At 43.8% G+C, this 18,614-nt stretch overlaps 2 protein-coding genes across 2 annotated transcripts in view; one reads left to right on the top strand and one right to left on the bottom strand.

Moving 5' to 3' along the window:
- Positions 1-18,614, bottom strand: part of LOC311110029 (FRAS1-related extracellular matrix protein 2-like) — a gene marked incomplete at its 5' end in the record, with an annotated part of 136,873 nt that overhangs the window by 95,809 nt on the left and 22,450 nt on the right. The window lies entirely within an intron of this gene.
- Positions 1-18,614, top strand: part of LOC311109947 (FRAS1-related extracellular matrix protein 2-like) — a gene marked incomplete at both ends in the record, with an annotated part of 44,511 nt that overhangs the window by 12,397 nt on the left and 13,500 nt on the right. The window contains 4 exons of the mRNA XM_084188465.1: positions 11,543-11,689; positions 13,538-13,768; positions 14,138-14,263; positions 14,443-14,694. Of these exons, the coding sequence (XP_084044591.1) occupies positions 11,543-11,689; positions 13,538-13,768; positions 14,138-14,263; positions 14,443-14,694 (756 nt within the window). The remainder of the gene's footprint in view (positions 1-11,542; positions 11,690-13,537; positions 13,769-14,137; positions 14,264-14,442; positions 14,695-18,614) is intronic.

Genomic DNA, 18,614 nt, shown 5'->3' with positions numbered 1-18,614 from the left:
GTACAGTTGAAGTCGGAAGTTTACATACACCTTAGCCAAATACATTTAAAATCAGTTTTTCACAACTCCTGACATTTAATCCTACTAACAATACCCTGTCTTAGGTCAGTTAGGATCACCACTTTATTTTAAGAATGTGAAATGTCAGAATAATAGTAGAGAGAATGATTTATTTCAGTTTTTATTTCTTTCATCACATTCCCAGTGGGTCAGAAGTTTACATTTACTCAATTAGTATTTGGTAGCATTGCCTTTAAATTGTTTAACTTGGGTCAAATGTTTTGGGTAGCCTTCCACAAGCTTCCCACAATAAGTTGGGTGCATTTTGGCCCATTCCTCCTGACAGAGCTGGTGTAACTGAGTCAGGTTTGTAGGCCTCCTTGCTCGCACACACTTTTTCAGTTCTGCCCACACATTTTCTATAGGATTGAGGTCAGGGCTTTGTGATGGCCAATCCAATGATGCCATCTATTTTGTGAAGTGCACCAGTTCCTCCTGCAGCAAAGCACCCCCACAGCATGATGCTGCCACCCCCGTGCTTCACGGTTGGGATGGTGTTTTTCAGCTTGCAATCATCCCCCTTTTTCCTCCAAACATAACGATGGTCATTATGGCCAAACAGTTCTATTTTTGTTGCATCAGACCAGAGGACATTTCTCCAAAAAGTACGATCTTTGTCCCCATGTGCAGTTGCGAACCGTAGTCTAGCTTTTTTATGGCGGTTTTGGAGCAGTGGCTTCTTCCTTGCTGAGCGGCCTTTCAGGTTATGTCGATATAGGACTAGTTTTACTGTGGATATAGATACTTTTGTACCTGTTTCCTCCAGCATCTTCACAAGGTCCTTTGCTGTTGTTCTGGGATTGATTTGCACTTTTTGCACCAAAGTACGTTCATCTCTAGGAGACAGAACGCATCTCCTTCCTGAGCTGTATGACGGCTGCGTGGTCCCATGGTGTTTATACTTGTGTACTATTGTTTGCACAGATGAACGTGGTACTGTCAGGCGTTTGGAAATTGCTCCCAAGGATGAACCAGACATGTGGAGGTCTACAATTTTTTTTATGAGGCCTTGGCTGATTTCTTTTGATTTTCCCATGATGTCAAGCAAAGAGGCACTGAGTTTGAAGGTATGCCTTGAAATACATCCACTGGTACACCTCCAATTGACTCAAATGATGTCAATTAGCCTATCAGAAGCTTCTAAAGCCATGACATCATTTTCTGGAATTTTCCAAGCTGTTTAAAGGCACAGTCAACTTAGTGTATGTACACTTCTGACCCACTGGAATTGTGATACAGTGAATTACAAGTGAAATAATCTGTCTGTAAACAATTGTTGGAAAAATTACTTGTGTCATGCACGAAGTACATGTCCTAACCGACTTGCCAAAACTATAGTTTGTTAACAAGAAATGTGTGGAGTGGTTGAAAAACGAGTTTTAATGACTCCAACCTAAGTGTATGTAAACTTCCGACTTCAACTGTATGGTTTTCCATAGTTGTTCCCATGCTAAAACATTTGTTTCCCGAAGGGATAGTGCCCAGCGAATAACAGAACTGTAGGTTTGTGTGCTGTTGTGGCAGTCAGAGACAGTGAATGAGGCTCGAGTGGGTCGCGGCCATTTTACACAGCAGCCACCATGACTTCCTAAGTGTGTTTTCGGATCTAACCTGTCACCCATGTCAACAGCCGGCCAACGATTTACTGTCCCCTGGTGCCAGTGGAAGGTCTACCTACATGTATACTGTGACTGTGAGGCAGAGGCTTCTTCCTCTCCCTCTCTCTCTCCTCCTGACGCGGGGCAGATAGATTTATTGGGGTTGGGAGAGTGTTGGTGTTATGATGTATGGCCCCTAGAGGTTATTCTTATCTGCTTCCATATGGCAAAGCTGTCTGCTGCTGCCCATACTTCTTTTTTCATTTTCTTGATGTTCTACTCTCTCGCTCTCTTTTTAAGGATGTGTCACTTGCACACTTGTTCTGCACAGATGTAGGATGTTAATTTGAGCCAGTTTGCTACAGCAGGAAAATAATCATTTAGCAACAGGAAATGTGAATTATTGTAATAATTAATGTACATTTTTGTAGGGATTGATACATTTTTCGTAAGGGAAACTCAAGTATGAAATTTCAAAGTGGAAATTACAAACTTCAGAAGCATTTTTCAAACCTCAAATCCACTACACGTTTTAAATGTCCTGCATCGCAGGAAAGTTATCCTGCAACAGGGTGATCAAATTAAGATCCCACATCTGTATGTCTTCCACTTATTCTATAACATCAGTATCTATCCTCTCTTTCATTTACATTTACATTTTAGTCATTTATCCCATACCTTTCCTTTCCTCTCTCTCTTCTTCTCCTCTATCACTCCTTCCGTCAGTCTGTACATTCTTTTAGGATTCACTAAGAATCCTGACACCACTTAGTCGTTTCATTTAGCTCAGTCGGTAGAGCATGGCTCTTGCAATGCCAGGATAATTGGTTCGGTTCCCGGGATGACCCATACGTTAAATGTATGCACACATGAGTGTAAGTTGCTTTGGATAAAAGCGTCTACTAAATGGCATATACACTGAGTGTACAAAACATTAGGAATGCCTTTCTGCTATTGAGTTGCCCTCAGAACAGCGTTCCACAGGGGTGCTGGCCCATGCTGACTCCAATGTCAAGTTGGCTGGATGTCCTTTGGGTGGTGGACCATTCTTGATACACACTGGAAACTGTTGAGCGTGAAAAACCCAGCAGCGTTGTAGTTCTTGACACACTCAAACCGGTGCGCCTGGCGCCTACTACCATACCCCGTGCAAAGGCACTTTTGTCTTGCCCATTCACCCTCTGAATGGCACACATACACAATCCATGTCTCAATTGTCTCAAGGCTTAAAAATACTTATTTAACCTGTCTCCTCCCCTTCATCTACACTGATTGAAGTGGCTTTAACAAGGGACATCAATAAGGGATCAAAGCTTTCACCTGGATTCACCTGGTCAGTCTATGTCATGGAAAGAGCAGGTGTTCTTAATGTTTTGTACACTCAGTGTTGTGTATATTATTAAATTATTCATTTTGGCCAGTTGCCATGGACAGTTAGGTTAGATTTCTCCAAAATGATGCAATAAGCGCCAGTGGCACCGTTGGGGGGGACCCAGTCTCTCTGTCACCTTGTGATGTGCGGCATGCTGCCTTTCCGACCCAGATCAGGTCACTGTTCTGGAGTCAGTGTTATTTTACAGTACGCGGCAGTGGCCAATAGGATCTATTAATATGCCTGGCTCCTCCAATCCAAAATCCCAACCATGGGATCTTCGGAATGCCCCAGAGGAAACTAAGTTGAGCTCTCTGGCATTTGAGAATTCACTTTCTGTACCGTAGCATAGATCATCGTTAAAAAAGAGAAAGCTGTTGTAATTGAATAAATTGTATAGAAATTCTGATCATACACCTCAAAATGATGACTAAATGAATGGACCACATGTGAAATCTATATTCACACAGGTATTTTGATGGTGTTAGTTGGAGGGATTGTAATGATAAGGGTGGTAGAGAGCCTAGCGGTTAGAGCGTTGGGCCAGGAACCGAAAGCTCGTTGGTTTGAATACCCGAGCCGAAAAGGTGAAAAATCTGTCGATGACAATATAAATTTTTTTCATTTTTCATGTGGTTTTTTTTCCTGCTTTAGTTGAATGGTCCTCATTCTTGTCACTCAGTGAGGATATACTTAGATGGGCGTCGCTTTCTGTTGCTCTACCTTGCATCATTCTCTTGGCTGTCAAAACCTCATTCTGACCTCCCAATGATATCTCCCCCCTCCTCTTGAGTCCCACCCACTATCCTAAGTGCATCTATGTATGGCTATGAATACTGTAACCATGTAAATAGGACCTGATGACCTGATGAAGAATGTGGAATGAAAGGACACTGAGAGGGTTTTCTGTAGGTCTGCCGGTTGCTTTGTGGATGGATTGCTGATCGTGGTCTAGGTTGAAGATGACAAAGGTTAAGACAACAGGATTCTAATATCCCAGAACTCTTTGCAACAATGGGACCTGCTATGCTAGTTAACAACAGCGCTGGTAGTTAGCAACTGCGGACAGGCTCATTGTAATGGCTGGAATGGAATAAATGGAATGATATCAAACACATAAAACATATGGAAACCACGTTTGACTCTGTTTCATTAATTCAATTCCAGCCATGATAATGAACCTGTCCTCCTATAGCTCCTCCCACCAGCCTCCTCTGATGGACAGTCAGGAGATACAATCAAACATGTTTGGAATCAGAATGAACCTAACTGATGTCTCCATTAAATCCTCAGTCATCGGGGCTCACAGGAGACCATCTTGAGAATCTTGGCAAATCCTCTGACAGGCCATTAAAATGACAGTGGTAAATTAACTCGATTTGTTAGCCACTAAAGTTACATGTTGCTGGAGCATAGGGGGGCAAGCTAGCTAGCTACCGTGTGAGTTAGTTATCCAAAGATGGCTGCACCGTAGGGAGCCCCATACCTGGAAAACAGCCAGTCTTCTCACTCAGGTCTAAAAACATGAAAAACGTGCAGTGGCCAACGCTTAGCAGTGGCTGTGAGATACTGGACGTGCTTACTGCTTACGCAAATGATTAGCCTAACATTAATAAATCACTCAAAGGGCTAATTTATTAAGGGCCTGAAAACAGGGGCGTTTCAAAATGCCGTCTCTCTATAAAACATTTCATCTGATGGTGAGGAGAATTATTGTCAGTTTGAAACGCAAAAGAAATGTGAGCTGGGAGTGTGGTTGATATACAGTCTAAATGTTAGTTGTAAAGATTGTAATAAATGAGTTCGTAAATCAGTTAGAGACATCAGAACCCACCATTTTGATCTATTCCTGTAACTTTATGAAAGTCCAAGCAGAGACACCTGGTTCAGAGGGAATGTGGCCATTACTTAGCCTTACATACTCTGTCCACGTTATTGCTCTCATAAATACCAAGGAAGGAGTCCCTCTCCGCTTCAGCAAGACGCCTCAGTTCGTTTAAATAGGCAGCAGCACTGAGCATTAATCAGACTATATATCATTTGAGATGGAGTTTTATACAAACACTGAAAGGCTACCTTTCAGTTTTACTTTAGGTTGATATGAATCAGTGGTAGTGCTGTGGCCTCTAATGGAAAGCAGAAAGTGTATAGTGTTCTTGACAACGAAAATGTTTTTTGTAACTTTTAATTTCCTATGTGGGCACTCAAGATAACAACACACCATTGGATCCGTGTCTGGTGTAGTTGGATTCCATGCCAGGTCTGGACACGGTATCTGACAGGAGTCACAAAAGGAGCCAGAAGAGGATCCCCTCCTCTGAGTTTGTGAAAGGCAGCCAGGCAGGGAGGGAGGCAGGGAGGGAGGCAGGGAGGGAGGCAGAGAGGCATGCCAGGACAGTGGGCTGTGGGCCACCCAGACAGTGGCCTGCTGTCCCTTGTTCGTCCTGGAGGGACAAAGCCAGCATAGGGATAGAGGGATGGGGTGGGAGGGCACAGCTGTCACTCAGCTTCTTTTTCCGGAAGTTCTGGCAGGAGTTCTCTGAGACACAGAGAGAAAGAGAGGGAGAGAGAGAGGCATTTTTTTCATATGTTCTTATTACCTGAAAAACAGATGTTACCGGTTCTACTGACCCCACTGAGGGTGCAGAGCTTTAGGTTCACTGTGAGCAGAGGGGACACATTTTCATGACAATGGCTGACTGGAGTGTCACACCGGCCCGATCTGAAGCCCTTGTCTCACGGTCATGTCCAGACATAAGGCTCTGGCCATGTCCACCTGGGGGATGGAATGTGATATTAGTGTAATTCATTATACACAGACAGCTCAGATTGTAATGATATCACCTTGTCATTTGTAAAGGGTATGTTTGTGTGCTTGTATCATTGTAGCAGGTGCTGATTAGTTTTTGAGGCCCGCCTGCCACCCAACACACAAAATACATGGATGATGATGACATTGCCTTTGTCATAGTTGTCATAGAGTTATCCAGATATCACACAGCTTTGAGGTCCCCTCCACTGGCTGCACTGTGCATCTATGTATAACATGATGTATGTATAACGTCACAGCGATGTCATGGTGTCACTTGAACATACAGTATCACTATCGGGTCTGGGAAATGGAGACATGGATAGGGAAGACTTTTCCTCCGCTCTTTTTTCAATTGACTTCCATCCGCTCCCCGGTCGGTAATCCAACTCTGTTTTTTAACAGGTTTCAGGTCAGGTGGTGAATGCTATATGTCCTTAAATCTCATCTGTCTTATTTTATCAACCTGTTGATTTAGGTTATTCTGAGGTTTAAACTCAAACGACCTCCAAGACCTTATTTCACCCTGATAAATGAGTGACAATTAAGAAATAACAGCAGCTGATCAATTAAATTAAATATTGTAATTAGCGCCCATATTAATTAATTAATAGTCTGTTTCTAATTCTGACTGGTCAATTGACTCCTTTGTTTTCAATATTATTTTATTTACATAGTATAGGAATCTACAGTATTTCACCAGACAAACTACACCATGTTAGAAACAGAAGGTATTTCACTGCAATCCTCAAGACAAAATGGCATTATTACCCCCATCGTGTCTTGATGGGTAACAGTGTCAGAGCTGAAACCACAAGCTGTCAGATAGACTTGCCAGTCTGGATGCCAGAACAACAGAGTCGTTTTGTCGCCGACCACGTTAATTTGATATCCTATCTGATACACGGTACAGGCTCACTAAGCTCAATATGAGCTCCACGTAAACTGGGCAGCCTGCCTAGGAACACTTGCTGCTGTTCTGAACAAAAACACTCCTTCAGATTCTGTGGGTTTGAGGAGATATGAGGAGAAAAGTATACAGGTTTTATAAATCAGGTACAAGTTTCTTCCTAGATAAGTGATTATTATACTTAATGTGATGGACTGAAGGTGTGACTGTAAATGTAGCATTTGGTTTATGTGCACTGTTCGTTATAAGTACAGTGACGGACGAAAGTCAACAGTCACTGCACTTCCATTTTACATTTCAAAGATGCTCAAGAGGTGTTTGATATTTCCACTCAGGCTAAGCGAAAATACACTTAATCAAACACTCAAATCTTCTTTTGAAGTTAGCTGGCTCATCTTGTATATCAATTGGCCACTTATGCACACTCATCAAGCGTGGTGGAATTAGGGGCAGGCAGAGACAAACATGATGAATGCTTCCTGTATTTTTAGCCGGAGCTGTCAGAAACATGAGCATGGTCAAGGTTAGCCGCCGTTAGGTGCTAGGGGCTCCTGTGTCAAACTGGGACTCCGTGGCTCCTACTGTAGCTTGGGGGTGGGCTGGGGTGTGAGGGGGGCGGGTTCTGGTGTGTGTGTGTGTGTGTATGATTTACGTGAACAACAGAGTGAAACGATCCAATTTAACCAATGCCCCGAAAAATCCACTAGTTGGTATCAGTTCAATTCAATCTACCGTCATTGACACCCATGCTTGGCGGAGTGTGGTTTGGCCCTGTTGTGTCTCTGTACTGGCCCGGCGCGCCATGTTGATATGTGGGTTTGAGGAAGTGGCCCCATCTCCTCCCTCCAGTGTTTTCATTCTCCCCAGTCACATAGCAGAAAGCCCAGAGCTCCTTTCTCCCTCAGCCAGGCAAAACCAAACCCAATGCAGGCTCATTGCATGAATGAACCAGATACTCCATGCTGTTGTCCTCCATAAAGCCTAGTGAGAGTTTATTTCCTTAGTTAGCCTCCTCTCACAGGTTCTCTGTCACCCCTCAGAGGATTGGCTCTTCTTCCTTTCCTTAGTGGTCTGTTATGTAGGGGTTAATATCCAAAGGGTATTTTCTCCGCATTGAGCTACCAAATCCTCAACACTGTAGCTGCAACCACCATGCTACAAGAGTGAGATAAATAATTGTAATAATAATAATAATAACACGTAATAATAATAATAATGATAATAATAATACATTGAATTTAAAGCACCTTTCAAAACACTGAAGGACACAACAGGGTTAATAATATCAAGGGGTTTTACTTCTTGACATTGACCTAACCAAATCCACCACCATAGATTTGTAACCATCATGCTATAAGGATAGCAGTAGCACTCCTCTGCTAGAGGGAGATCAATGGTTAATATCACAGGGGCTTTTCCCAGTCTACCTACCAAATCCTCAACTCTGGCGCTACAACCATAGAAATAGAATGATATTCTTATGACCACAACCACCATGATGCTACACTAAAGGAAGTAAAGGGTTAATATAAAAGGGTATTTTCTTGACATTGACCTACTTCCTCCATGGCTGATCAGAGTTAGACTCAGGGGTCAGGTTAATAACAGGTTAATAAGGCCTTTCTGCCAGTGTGACCAGCGGTGCAAAACCAACCACCACCTCTCTAACCTCCCCGGACCTCTGAACCCACTGAGCTCTGGCCAATCAGACACAAGGTCAAGGGTCCTCCTAGGGCCTGTCAGAGAGGGGATAAGCCAAGGCGTTTGGACGTCTGGCTGCAGTTATAAAAAAAAAGCTTGGGATTAAGATTTAAGCATTAAGAAAGTCACCGGCTAAGTAAGTAACTCCGTCTGTCCAGAGCGGCCAATGTCAAGCGGCGAGTTGACAACTTTCTTTTGAAGGATAAAGGAGTCATGAGATAGTATGGATTAAGAGCAGAGGAGGCGGCGTATAGTCAACGGTGATCAGTGCCAGGTGACTCCGAGCTTCAGACCTGGGTTCAAATACTGTTTGATATCTTCTTTAATACCTTAAGGGGGGGGGGGGGGGGGGGTTGTACTTTTGGGACTATTCTATTGGTCCCATTGCGTCAGGCAAGCTTAATCGAGACCAGGCAACATATTTGAAATTATGAAATGATTTCGAATAGTATTTGAACCCAGGTCTGGTTCATATGTGTGTTTTATGGCAACTGTTCTCTTCATGGGGCCTAATGAGGTAGATACACTTCAAGCTGTGAAAATGACCTAGATATGAAGTCTTAATCGCTTTAAGTCTGAAGTGTCTGAGGTTTTACAGAGGGTCCTGTCCAGGTGCAAATCTCAAATCTCAATGAGAGGTTTCCGTGTGCATGGGTCACAGACTCGAACATTGTCTTAATGAATTAGTTAATATTTCTGTTTTTCACAGGCACAAATGTGAGTTACTTTCACAATACCAAGGTTTAACACGAAGGAGTAAAAGGGCTATTTTAAGCCTGTAGACATGAAGTAGACATGAAGTGACCCTTGTCCTCAGAGGAGCTGCTGGCGCTTAAAGGGATACGGCTGGTGCTTAAAGGGATACGGCTGGTGCTTAATTAACAACCTCTTAAGGATCGGACCCTTTTTTTCAATTTTCACCTAAAATGACATACCCAAATCTATCTGCCTATAGCTCAGGACCTGAAGCAAGGATATGCATATTCTTGATATCATTTGAAAGGAAACACTTTGAAGTTTGTGGAAATGTGAAATTAATGTAGGAGAATATAACACATTAGATCTGGTAAAATATAATACAAACAACAAAACATGCGTTTTCTATTTTTTGGGAATCATCTTTGAAATGCAAGAGGGGCGGCAGGTAGCTTAGTGGTTAAGAGCGTTGTGCCAGTAACCGAAAGGTCGCTGGTTCTAATCCCCGAGCCGACTAGGTGAAAAATCTGTCGATGTGCCCTTGAGCAAGGCACTTAACCCTAATTGCACCTGTAAGTCGCTCTGGATAAGAGCGTCTGCTAAATGACTAAAATGTAAAATGTAAGAGAAAGGCCAGACATTGACGTAGGAACCTAGGTGTAATTTAGAGTTTGTCCACAAGATGGCAGCATTGTGTGTGCAAAGTTTCAGACTGATCCAGTGAAGGATTACATCACTACACAACATTTTGTATCAAGTCTGCCAGGAGTTTTCCCAAATGTTCCGAATTGGTCAGTCTATACATTTTCAAGTACATAACTATATAGAACATGCAAAAATGCTATGGTAATAAATTGTTTTAGTTTACACACTCCCAGGAATGTCATACATGATGGATCATTAGCTTACCTACAGAAAATACACTAAACTTCACACATCTAGATGGCCAGGGGGGGTGTGGAGCCAGAGACAGCAGGGGGTCAAACTGTAGAACCCAGTTCCTACATTTGAAAAATGGATTTTATCAAACAAAACTATGCTACATTTTATCTCTGGGACCCTCAGGATGACAATTCAGAGCAAGATTACTGAATGTAAGTACATTATTTACCTTCAGAGGTGAATTTATCAAACCCGTTGCCGTGACAAAAGTGTTTTGTTGTTGTGCACTATCCTCAAACAATAGCATGGTATCTTTTAGCTGTAATAGCTACTGTAAATTGGACACAGCAGTTAGATTAACAAGGATTTAAGCTTTCTGCCCATATAAGACATGTCTATGTCCCGGAAAGTTGGCTGTTTACAACGCCATTCTAGTCACATATCGCATATTGAGCAGCAACCGTCCCGGTATAGGGACGCCGATCCTGTAGAGGTTTTTAAAGGGATACGGCTGGTGCTTAAAGGGATACGGCTGTGGCTGCCATGTCAGTGAGTCACCAAGAGTAATGGAGCCTCTCTCTGCACCTCACCTTTAACCCCTCTGCTAATACTGTCTGGTCTGGGTCAGAGGTGACAGAGAGTGAGAGAGAGACAGAGAGAGAGAGAGAGAGAGAGCGAGGGAGAGAGAGAGAGAGAGAGAGAGCGAGAGAGAGAGAGAGAGAGAGAGAGAGAGAGAGAGAGAGAGAGAGAGAGAGAGAGAGCGAGAGAGAGAGAGGGACAGACAGACAGACAGAGAGCAAGAGAGACAGACAGAGCGCAACAGACAGAGATAGAGAGAAAAAAAGTGTCGTCACTCTTTTTAATGATGAGCCCATTTCCCCAAATCAGGACGCGTCACAGCTTGTTAGTGCTACAGGGATTCCCTTGAGCAGCCCGCCACTTACAGTAGCTATCTAAGTCACTGTCAGCATGTGACCCATTAAAAACTGGTCTCCCCCTCTCTTACCTGTCTGGCCCATTCCCTGTGTCTGGCCCACTGAGCCTGGTAAGGAGGTAAGAGTCTGGCCAGGGGCAGGCAACCCTGCCAAAGGAGCCAGGGACGTATCTGGGTGAGGACCCTAGCCTGGCACTGACTGAGAGTGGAGAGTATGGGGCAAAGAGAGAGAGGGAGACAGAGAGAGAGAGAGAGAGAGAGAGAGAGAGAGAGAGAGAGAGAGAGAGAGAGAGAGAGAGAGAGAGAGGCAACAAGGGAGTGAGAGCGGAAATTAGAAACAAGGCATCATTCGAGAGGCCTGTGATGGGGGATTTGGGGGTAAGCCCTGACATTAAGTTATGATGCCTTGTCTGTGTCTTTTGTCATAGGGCTCAATGAGTTTACAAAAATGGATGTCAAATTAGCCACCCAATTGGTTTTTCAAAATTTACCACAATGGATAGTTTCCCCCATTGCTGTATGACCAGTTTCCAACTGGGATTTCCTGTGGATGGAAAATGGGATTGGTTTTGTCTTCCAGGTGGAAACAAGCTGAAGCCGCAGCCATTCCGGCTCAACTGGTCGTGGATCAGCCTGGAGAAGGAGTACTATCTGGTGGATGAGGACGCCAAGTTCCTGGAGGTGACGCTGAGACGCAGGGGATACCTGGGAGAGACATCCTTCGTCAGTGAGTATTGGAAGTCTTACACAGTATTTACCACATATCTACAGCAGTCTTTACCTAAACATAGAAATACAATGACTAAAATGGGACCTATATCAGTATTTAACTCTAAGCATTGACATAGAATGAGTAGAATGGATCCTTTAGCCAGCCGTATTTACCTCTAAACATAGATTTATAATGACTAGAATGGACCCTATAGCATTATTTACCTCTTGACCTAGAAATACAATGACTAGAATGGGAGATGTGAAGTGTTCCAAAAAAAATGTTTTAACATGATTTCACATGTTTTTCTGTAAGGGAGCATGGATATAGAATGACTAGGATCGGGCCCTATTAACAGTATTTACCTCTAAACATAGAAATAGAATGAATACAATTGGTACAAAGCTCCTCATACCGAAGTCATTTTACAGTATACTCATGGGTACACTCAATATGGCTGACATGGAGGTTCTATGTCTATTGTAAGAAAGTCTTGAACAGCATTTATAACAGATCTATAGTATTTTGATTTGATTTTTGATTTATTAGGATCCCCATTAGCCGACGCCAATGGCATACACTCTTAGAAAAAAAGGTGCTATCTAGAACCATAAAGGGTTCTTCGGCTGTCCCCACAGGAGAACCCTTTAAAGAACCCTTTTGGTTCCAGGTAGAACCCTTTTGGGTTCCATGTAGAACCTCAGGGTTCTACATGGAACCCAAAAGGGTTCTCCTATGGGGATAGCTGAAGAACCCTTTTGGAACCCTTTTTCTAAGAGTGTACCATGGTAGATCCTGTTGGAACTGGCTTGCACTTCGTTGGTTCATCCCTCAAGTGATAGATCTGAGTTAGGACATTTCTCTCACTGTTTCTTGCTATTTTTTTCTCTGCTTGAAATTCAGATAAAGGTCGTTTTAAATTGCCACCATTTTATTCCTATTGGGGTGTAAATATTTCATATCACATTTCAATCACCCACCACCATCAACTCTGACTAGGGGTACTTACAAAAATGAGAAATGTCAGCGACGAGACTATTCAGAAAGCAGGACCTATTAAACTGTCATTGTGTAAAAGACTGACTGGCCCTTTAACGGTCTTCATGGAGAGTGTTTATCTGTTATTACCCTGCCATTAGAAGAAACCTAGCAATTAAGAATAAAACAGACCCCCTGGTTATCAATCTGTCCTGTGAGTGTGTGTGTTCCTGTTTGACTGATGACCCATTTCCTGTCTCGCTGGTGAAAAACCTAGTTTGATTGATGGCTCAGATAGCCCTTCCTCATAGTGGTCACCAGGTAATGTCAACATGTTTGTCTGTTTGGCTACGTCCAACACACAGGATTTAATTGGGTACACGCCTATATTTACAGTTGTCGTTGATGACGCAGTAGTGGGCAAATATGAACAAAGACAGACATGTCAATGACTTGACAATGAGAGCTAACCAGGAAACTACAGTCTCTAAATCACAGTCAACCTGCAGTCAACTCACATCCTCTGAGGCCCTACACACTACACAGTGCTACGTGCCGTTATTATAAAGCTATTCAATTCAATTACATTCAATGTGGTCCTCTGTAGCTCAATTGGTAGAGCATGGCGCTTGTAACGCCAGGGTAGTGGGTTCGATCCCCGGGACCACCAATACGTAAAAATGTATGCACACATGACTGTAAGTCGCTTTGGATAAAAGCGTCTGCTAAATGGCATATTATTATTATTATTATAATTCAACTCAATTCAGTTCAGCTCAGCTAAATTTCAATTAAATTAAATTAGGTTCAATTTAGTTCAGTTCAATATGGTTCTGTTCAGTTCAATTCAACACTCACCTGGTATCCTGTGATCTCTCATCCCAGGCATCACCACCAAGGATGGCACTGCGGAGAAGGACAAGGACTTCCGGGGCAAGTCCCAGAAGCAGGTCCAGTTCAACCCGGGCCAGACAGTGGCCACCTGGAGGGTGAAGATCTTCACGGACCAGGAGTTTGAGACGAGCGAGACCTTTGAGATCCAGCTGTCAGAGCCTGTCATGGCCGTGCTGGAGTACCCCGATACAGCTACTGTGGAGATAGTGGACCCTGGTGATGGTAAGAATGAACGGCCTTATCTGTGGATTATCTGTTTGATTTGCCTTCCGACATGAAATCCTTTATGAATAGTAGACAGGCCTAAGTCAATTGGAAAGGCTACATTAGTTGACATGGATTGACACATAAAAAAAAAAAAATGGTATCCTTCATTTAAGATTCCGAATCAGATCATGTTTATTGTTCCATTGCTGGGCAATTTGATGGCAGCAGCAAATATGCACGCATCAGACAAGTACAGACTCACCTGGGCTTGTAAACTCTTCTTCTCTGGTCCTCTATGGCCTATCCTCTGTTTCTCCCATAGAGATCCTGTTCAATTACTATTCTAATTCCTGACTCTATGGTTTCTCCCTCTTTCCTCTCCAGAGTCCACAGTGTTCATCCCCCAGGCAGAGTATAAGATAGAGGAGGATATTGGGGAACTGCTGGTGCCTGTTCGCCGTTCTGGAGACCTCAGCCAGGAACTCATGGTCGTCTGCTACACCCAGCAAGGTGAAGACATTCAAATACATCATTGAAATACATGGGTTTTTACAAAGATAAAAAGCATTAATAAAATACACATAGATATAGATATATTGTAACATAAAACAACTCTCCTTCCCCCACAACTGCCTGTCATTCTTCTATTGACCCTTAACCATTGACCCCTGAACTTATTTTCCCAACAGCCAGTGCGACAGGCACCATCCCCAGCACGGTCCTCTCCTACAGCGACTACATCACGCGTCCCGAGGACCACACCAGCGTGTTGCGCTTCGACAAGGACCAGAGGGAGAAGCTCTGCCGCATCATCATCATCGACGACTCGCTCTACGAGGAGGAAGAGAGCTTCAACGTGACCCTCAGCATGCCCATGGGGGGCCAGGTGGGAGCCACCTTCCCTAGCGCCAAGGTCACCATCCTGGCCGACAGCGACGACGGTGAGTGGGGTTATTGGGAGTATGGTGGGTGGTGGGTGGAGGCAGCTATAGTCACCTGTTGTCATGAAACCCTACTTGAAATTTGAAACCCTAGTTCAAATAGTTCAACACACAGGTTCAAGTAAACTTGAATGCTACTCGTCAATGGCAACAGACTCAATGCTTCCTGACCCTTTATTATATTGACTATAAAGGAAACTCTACCAGTATCATAATTACTTCCTATTCGACCCCCCAATCTCTTGGGTTCAGTGAATGCAGGTACACTCTTTAAAAAAGTGTGATCTAAAACCTAAAAGGGTTCTTCGGCTGTTCCCATAGGATAACCCTTTAAAAAAATATTTTGGTTCCAGGTAGAACTCTTTTGGGTTCCATGTAGAACCCTTCCACAGCGGGTTCTACCTGGAACCAAAAAGGGTTATCCTATGGGCACAGCAGAAGAACCCTTTATGAACCCTGTTTTAAAAGAGTGCAAGAGCAGGGGTATTGAGTATAGGAAAGATAGACATATTAAGTGTTTCAAAGCGGTTCCTTTTTCTTGGGACTTCCTATTGGCCACTCCTAATGATATGACTTCCTGAGACTTCCTATGGGCCAATAATAATAATACGACTTCCTGGGACTTCCTATTGGCCACTCCTAATGATATGACTTCCTGAGACTTCCTATGGGCCAATAATAATAATGCGACTTCCTGGGACTTCCTATTGGCCACTCCTAATGATATGACTTCCTGGGACTTCCTATGGGCCACTCCTAATGATATGACTTCCTGGGACTTCCTATTGGCCACTCCTAATGATATGACTTCCTGAGACTTCCTATGGGCCAATAATAATAATACGACTTCTTGGGACTTCCTATTGGCCACTCCTAATGATAAGACTTCCTGGGACTTCCTATGGGCCACTCCTAATGATATGACTTCCTGGGACTTCCTATTGGCCACTCCTAATGATATGACTTCCTGAGACTTCCTATGGGCCAATAATAATCATACGACTTCCTGGGACTTCCTATTGGCCACTCCTAATAATAAGACTTCCTGGGACTTCCTATGGGCCACTCCTAATGATACGACTCCCTCTTTGTTTGTTATGGGGGCTTAACTGTTGCCTTAGACACTTTGATGTTCCCAGTTACAAGTGTACAGGTGTGTGTGTTTGTGTGTGTCTTTGTCTCTGGCTTTTTGTCTGTTAGTCTCTGTCTGTGCTGTGTGTTGTGTGTCAGTGTGCACCTGTGATGCCTTAGCAACCCAAACCCTTTCATCCACATTGATTTATTATCATTTGATCTCCCAGCAGTTGTCCAATATCAAACACACTCGCTGAAAACAGTCGTGCAAATAGATACAACACCATTCCACTGATAACAGGTTAATGACTTTTCACTGATGATAGACACGTATCAAAAGCATTACTTTGCTTCTCTCTTTGTTCTCCTGTTAGTGGGGTAGAATAAATGAATAATTGATGCAGCCATGCCAAAAGCACTAAGGTAAAGAGGAAAGACAGGAGACTGAAAGAGAGAAAGAGAGAAAGAGAGAAAGAGAGAAAGAGAGAGGGCTGGTGCCAAACAGTAGATGAAAGAAGAGGGGAAAGGCAGGAAAGATGTGGTTAGATGTTGGTTTATCAACAGAAAAAAGACGTTGATAATCGAATGAAAACAACAGAAACACTCCCTGCTGCAACAATGGCTAATACTGTCCTAAGTTATCGGTAGAGCCACGCGCTGACCAACTGAGCCACATAGGACCTACAGTAGGGCTTGTGAGAGTATGTACTGTAGGACTGTACCCAGCCTAGTGAAGCCTCTTTGGGGAGAGTGCCACCATCAACACCATAACTCAGGGTGCCAGGTGCTGGGGATCCTCCAGCCACCATCAACACCATAACTCAGAGTGCCAGGTGCTGGGATCCTCCAGCCACCATCAACACCATAACTCAGAGTGCCAGGTGCTGGGGATCCTCCAGCCACCATCAACACCATAACTCAAGGTGCCAGGTGCTGGGATCCTCCAGCCACCATCAACACCATAACTCAAGGTGCCAGGTGCTGGGATCCTCCAGCCACCATCAACACCATAACTCAGGGTGCCAGGTGCTGGGATCCTCCAGCCACCATCAACACCATAACTCAGGGTGCCAGGTGCTGGGATCCTCCAGCCACCATCAACACCATAACTCAGGGTGCCAGGTGCTGGGATCCTCCAGCCACCATCAACACCATAACTCAGAGTGCCAGGTGCTGGGGATCCTCCAGCCCGGGTGATGCCCCTCTTTACTGTCCACTCATGGATGGCGCCATTCCCCAAAGCCTCACACACAGACAGGCAGGCAGTGGCACACAAACACACTCAACAGAAGACAAAAGCACCCCTCCCCACATGTTTGTCTTGACTTCCCTCTCTTTGCCCTGTCCTTCCCCTCCCCCCTCCCCTCGCTCTACCCCTAACTACACACTCCATCTGTTCTACAACCCCATACTTCTAGTAACACGATAACCGCTAACAGGTGGTAGAACTGGGAAAAGAGAAAATAGAATAGCAACTCCAGTCTAAACTACACTGGACTGGACAACCCTCTGTCACGACACATAAAAGAGCTCTCTGAACGTGTTTTGTTCTGAGTCACTCCTCCAACTCCCCCGTTCAGTGGAGCTGGGGGAAAACGGAGGGCTTCCCTTTGTGTTGCAGGGGCCAAGAGGCAGGTGGGGAAACAGGGACTTGTGGGAGAGGAATGTCAAATGACAGGCATGTTTTTCCTCTGGCTCCTGTTTGATGGCATTCAGCCTCCATTTTTGTTTTATTTGTGTAGCTGTTATCTGAGATGGGTTGATGGTTTGTTTACAACTTTAAAAAAAAAAGTGCAACATATTAGGATATCATATTGACTTAAATGTTACCTCTTTTCCTTTGCAAATATCACCCGTAGGCTTTAGATGAGAAAAAGGAGATGTGTTTGTTTCATGGACACAGGTAAACCAAGAAGCACATTCAATGGAGATTTTCCACTGATAATGATTGTTAATCCAGGACCAGTCTTAAAGGTCCAATACAGCCGTTTTTATCTCAATATCAAATCATTACTGGGTAATAATTAATTACCTTACTGTGATTGTTTTAAATTAAAATGGAAAAGAAATACACAAAAATAGCTTCTTAGCGAAGGGTAATTTCTCAAGCAAGAACTTTGCTAGGACTGTCTGGGAGTGGTCTGAGTGGGAGGGGAAAACTGAAAATTAGCAGTTATTGGCAGAGAGGTTTGGAAATCTCTTTCTTATTGGTCTATTAACTCATTTACAGCATGGTGATGTCACCATGGAAGGCCAAAACTCCATCCCACCAAAACAGGCTGAAATTTCAGGCGGTCTTTTCAAACTAAAACTCTTAGCTCTTTCACAGTATTATTCCAACCACATAGTGTGGAAATCTAAAACACAGGAAATCACGTTTTTGAGTGCCCTGGGCCTTTAAGCTGTGTCTGGGAAACTGCCCCTTATTGTTCAAGTGATTTACCTTCTGAATCTGAGGCCACTCCAGTCCTCCCTATCCACTCTATCTGACTGAATGAGTCATCTATCTCTCTTTAGTTGTCTCTCTGAGACGTTCCTCTACTTCTCCTCTCGCACTTCTCTCCTCTCCTCCTCCTCCTCCTCCTCCTCCTCCTCCTCCTCCTCCTCCTCCTCCTCTCCTTCCTCTCTCCCACCCTTCAGAGCTCATTCATTTCACTAACTCATTTGTTCTAATGACAGACACACTCACAGTACAGGCTACACTCCCCACTCCCTCCCCTGTAATTTGGAGTACAATGGAAACGTTATGTATAAGTAATCAGCGTGCATTCCCAGACATGATCTCCAGGCGACAAGAGGAGAAGTCTTCTCAATGTAAAGATTCATTCCTCCATTGTGGCACAAAC

The sequence above is a fragment of the Coregonus lavaretus genome (assembly GCF_964263955.1).
Source record: "Coregonus lavaretus genome assembly, contig: SUPER_35_unloc_1, whole genome shotgun sequence".
In the NCBI taxonomy this organism is placed as follows: Eukaryota; Metazoa; Chordata; class Actinopteri; order Salmoniformes; family Salmonidae; genus Coregonus; species Coregonus lavaretus.
This window is presented reverse-complemented; position numbering and strand designations above follow the sequence as displayed.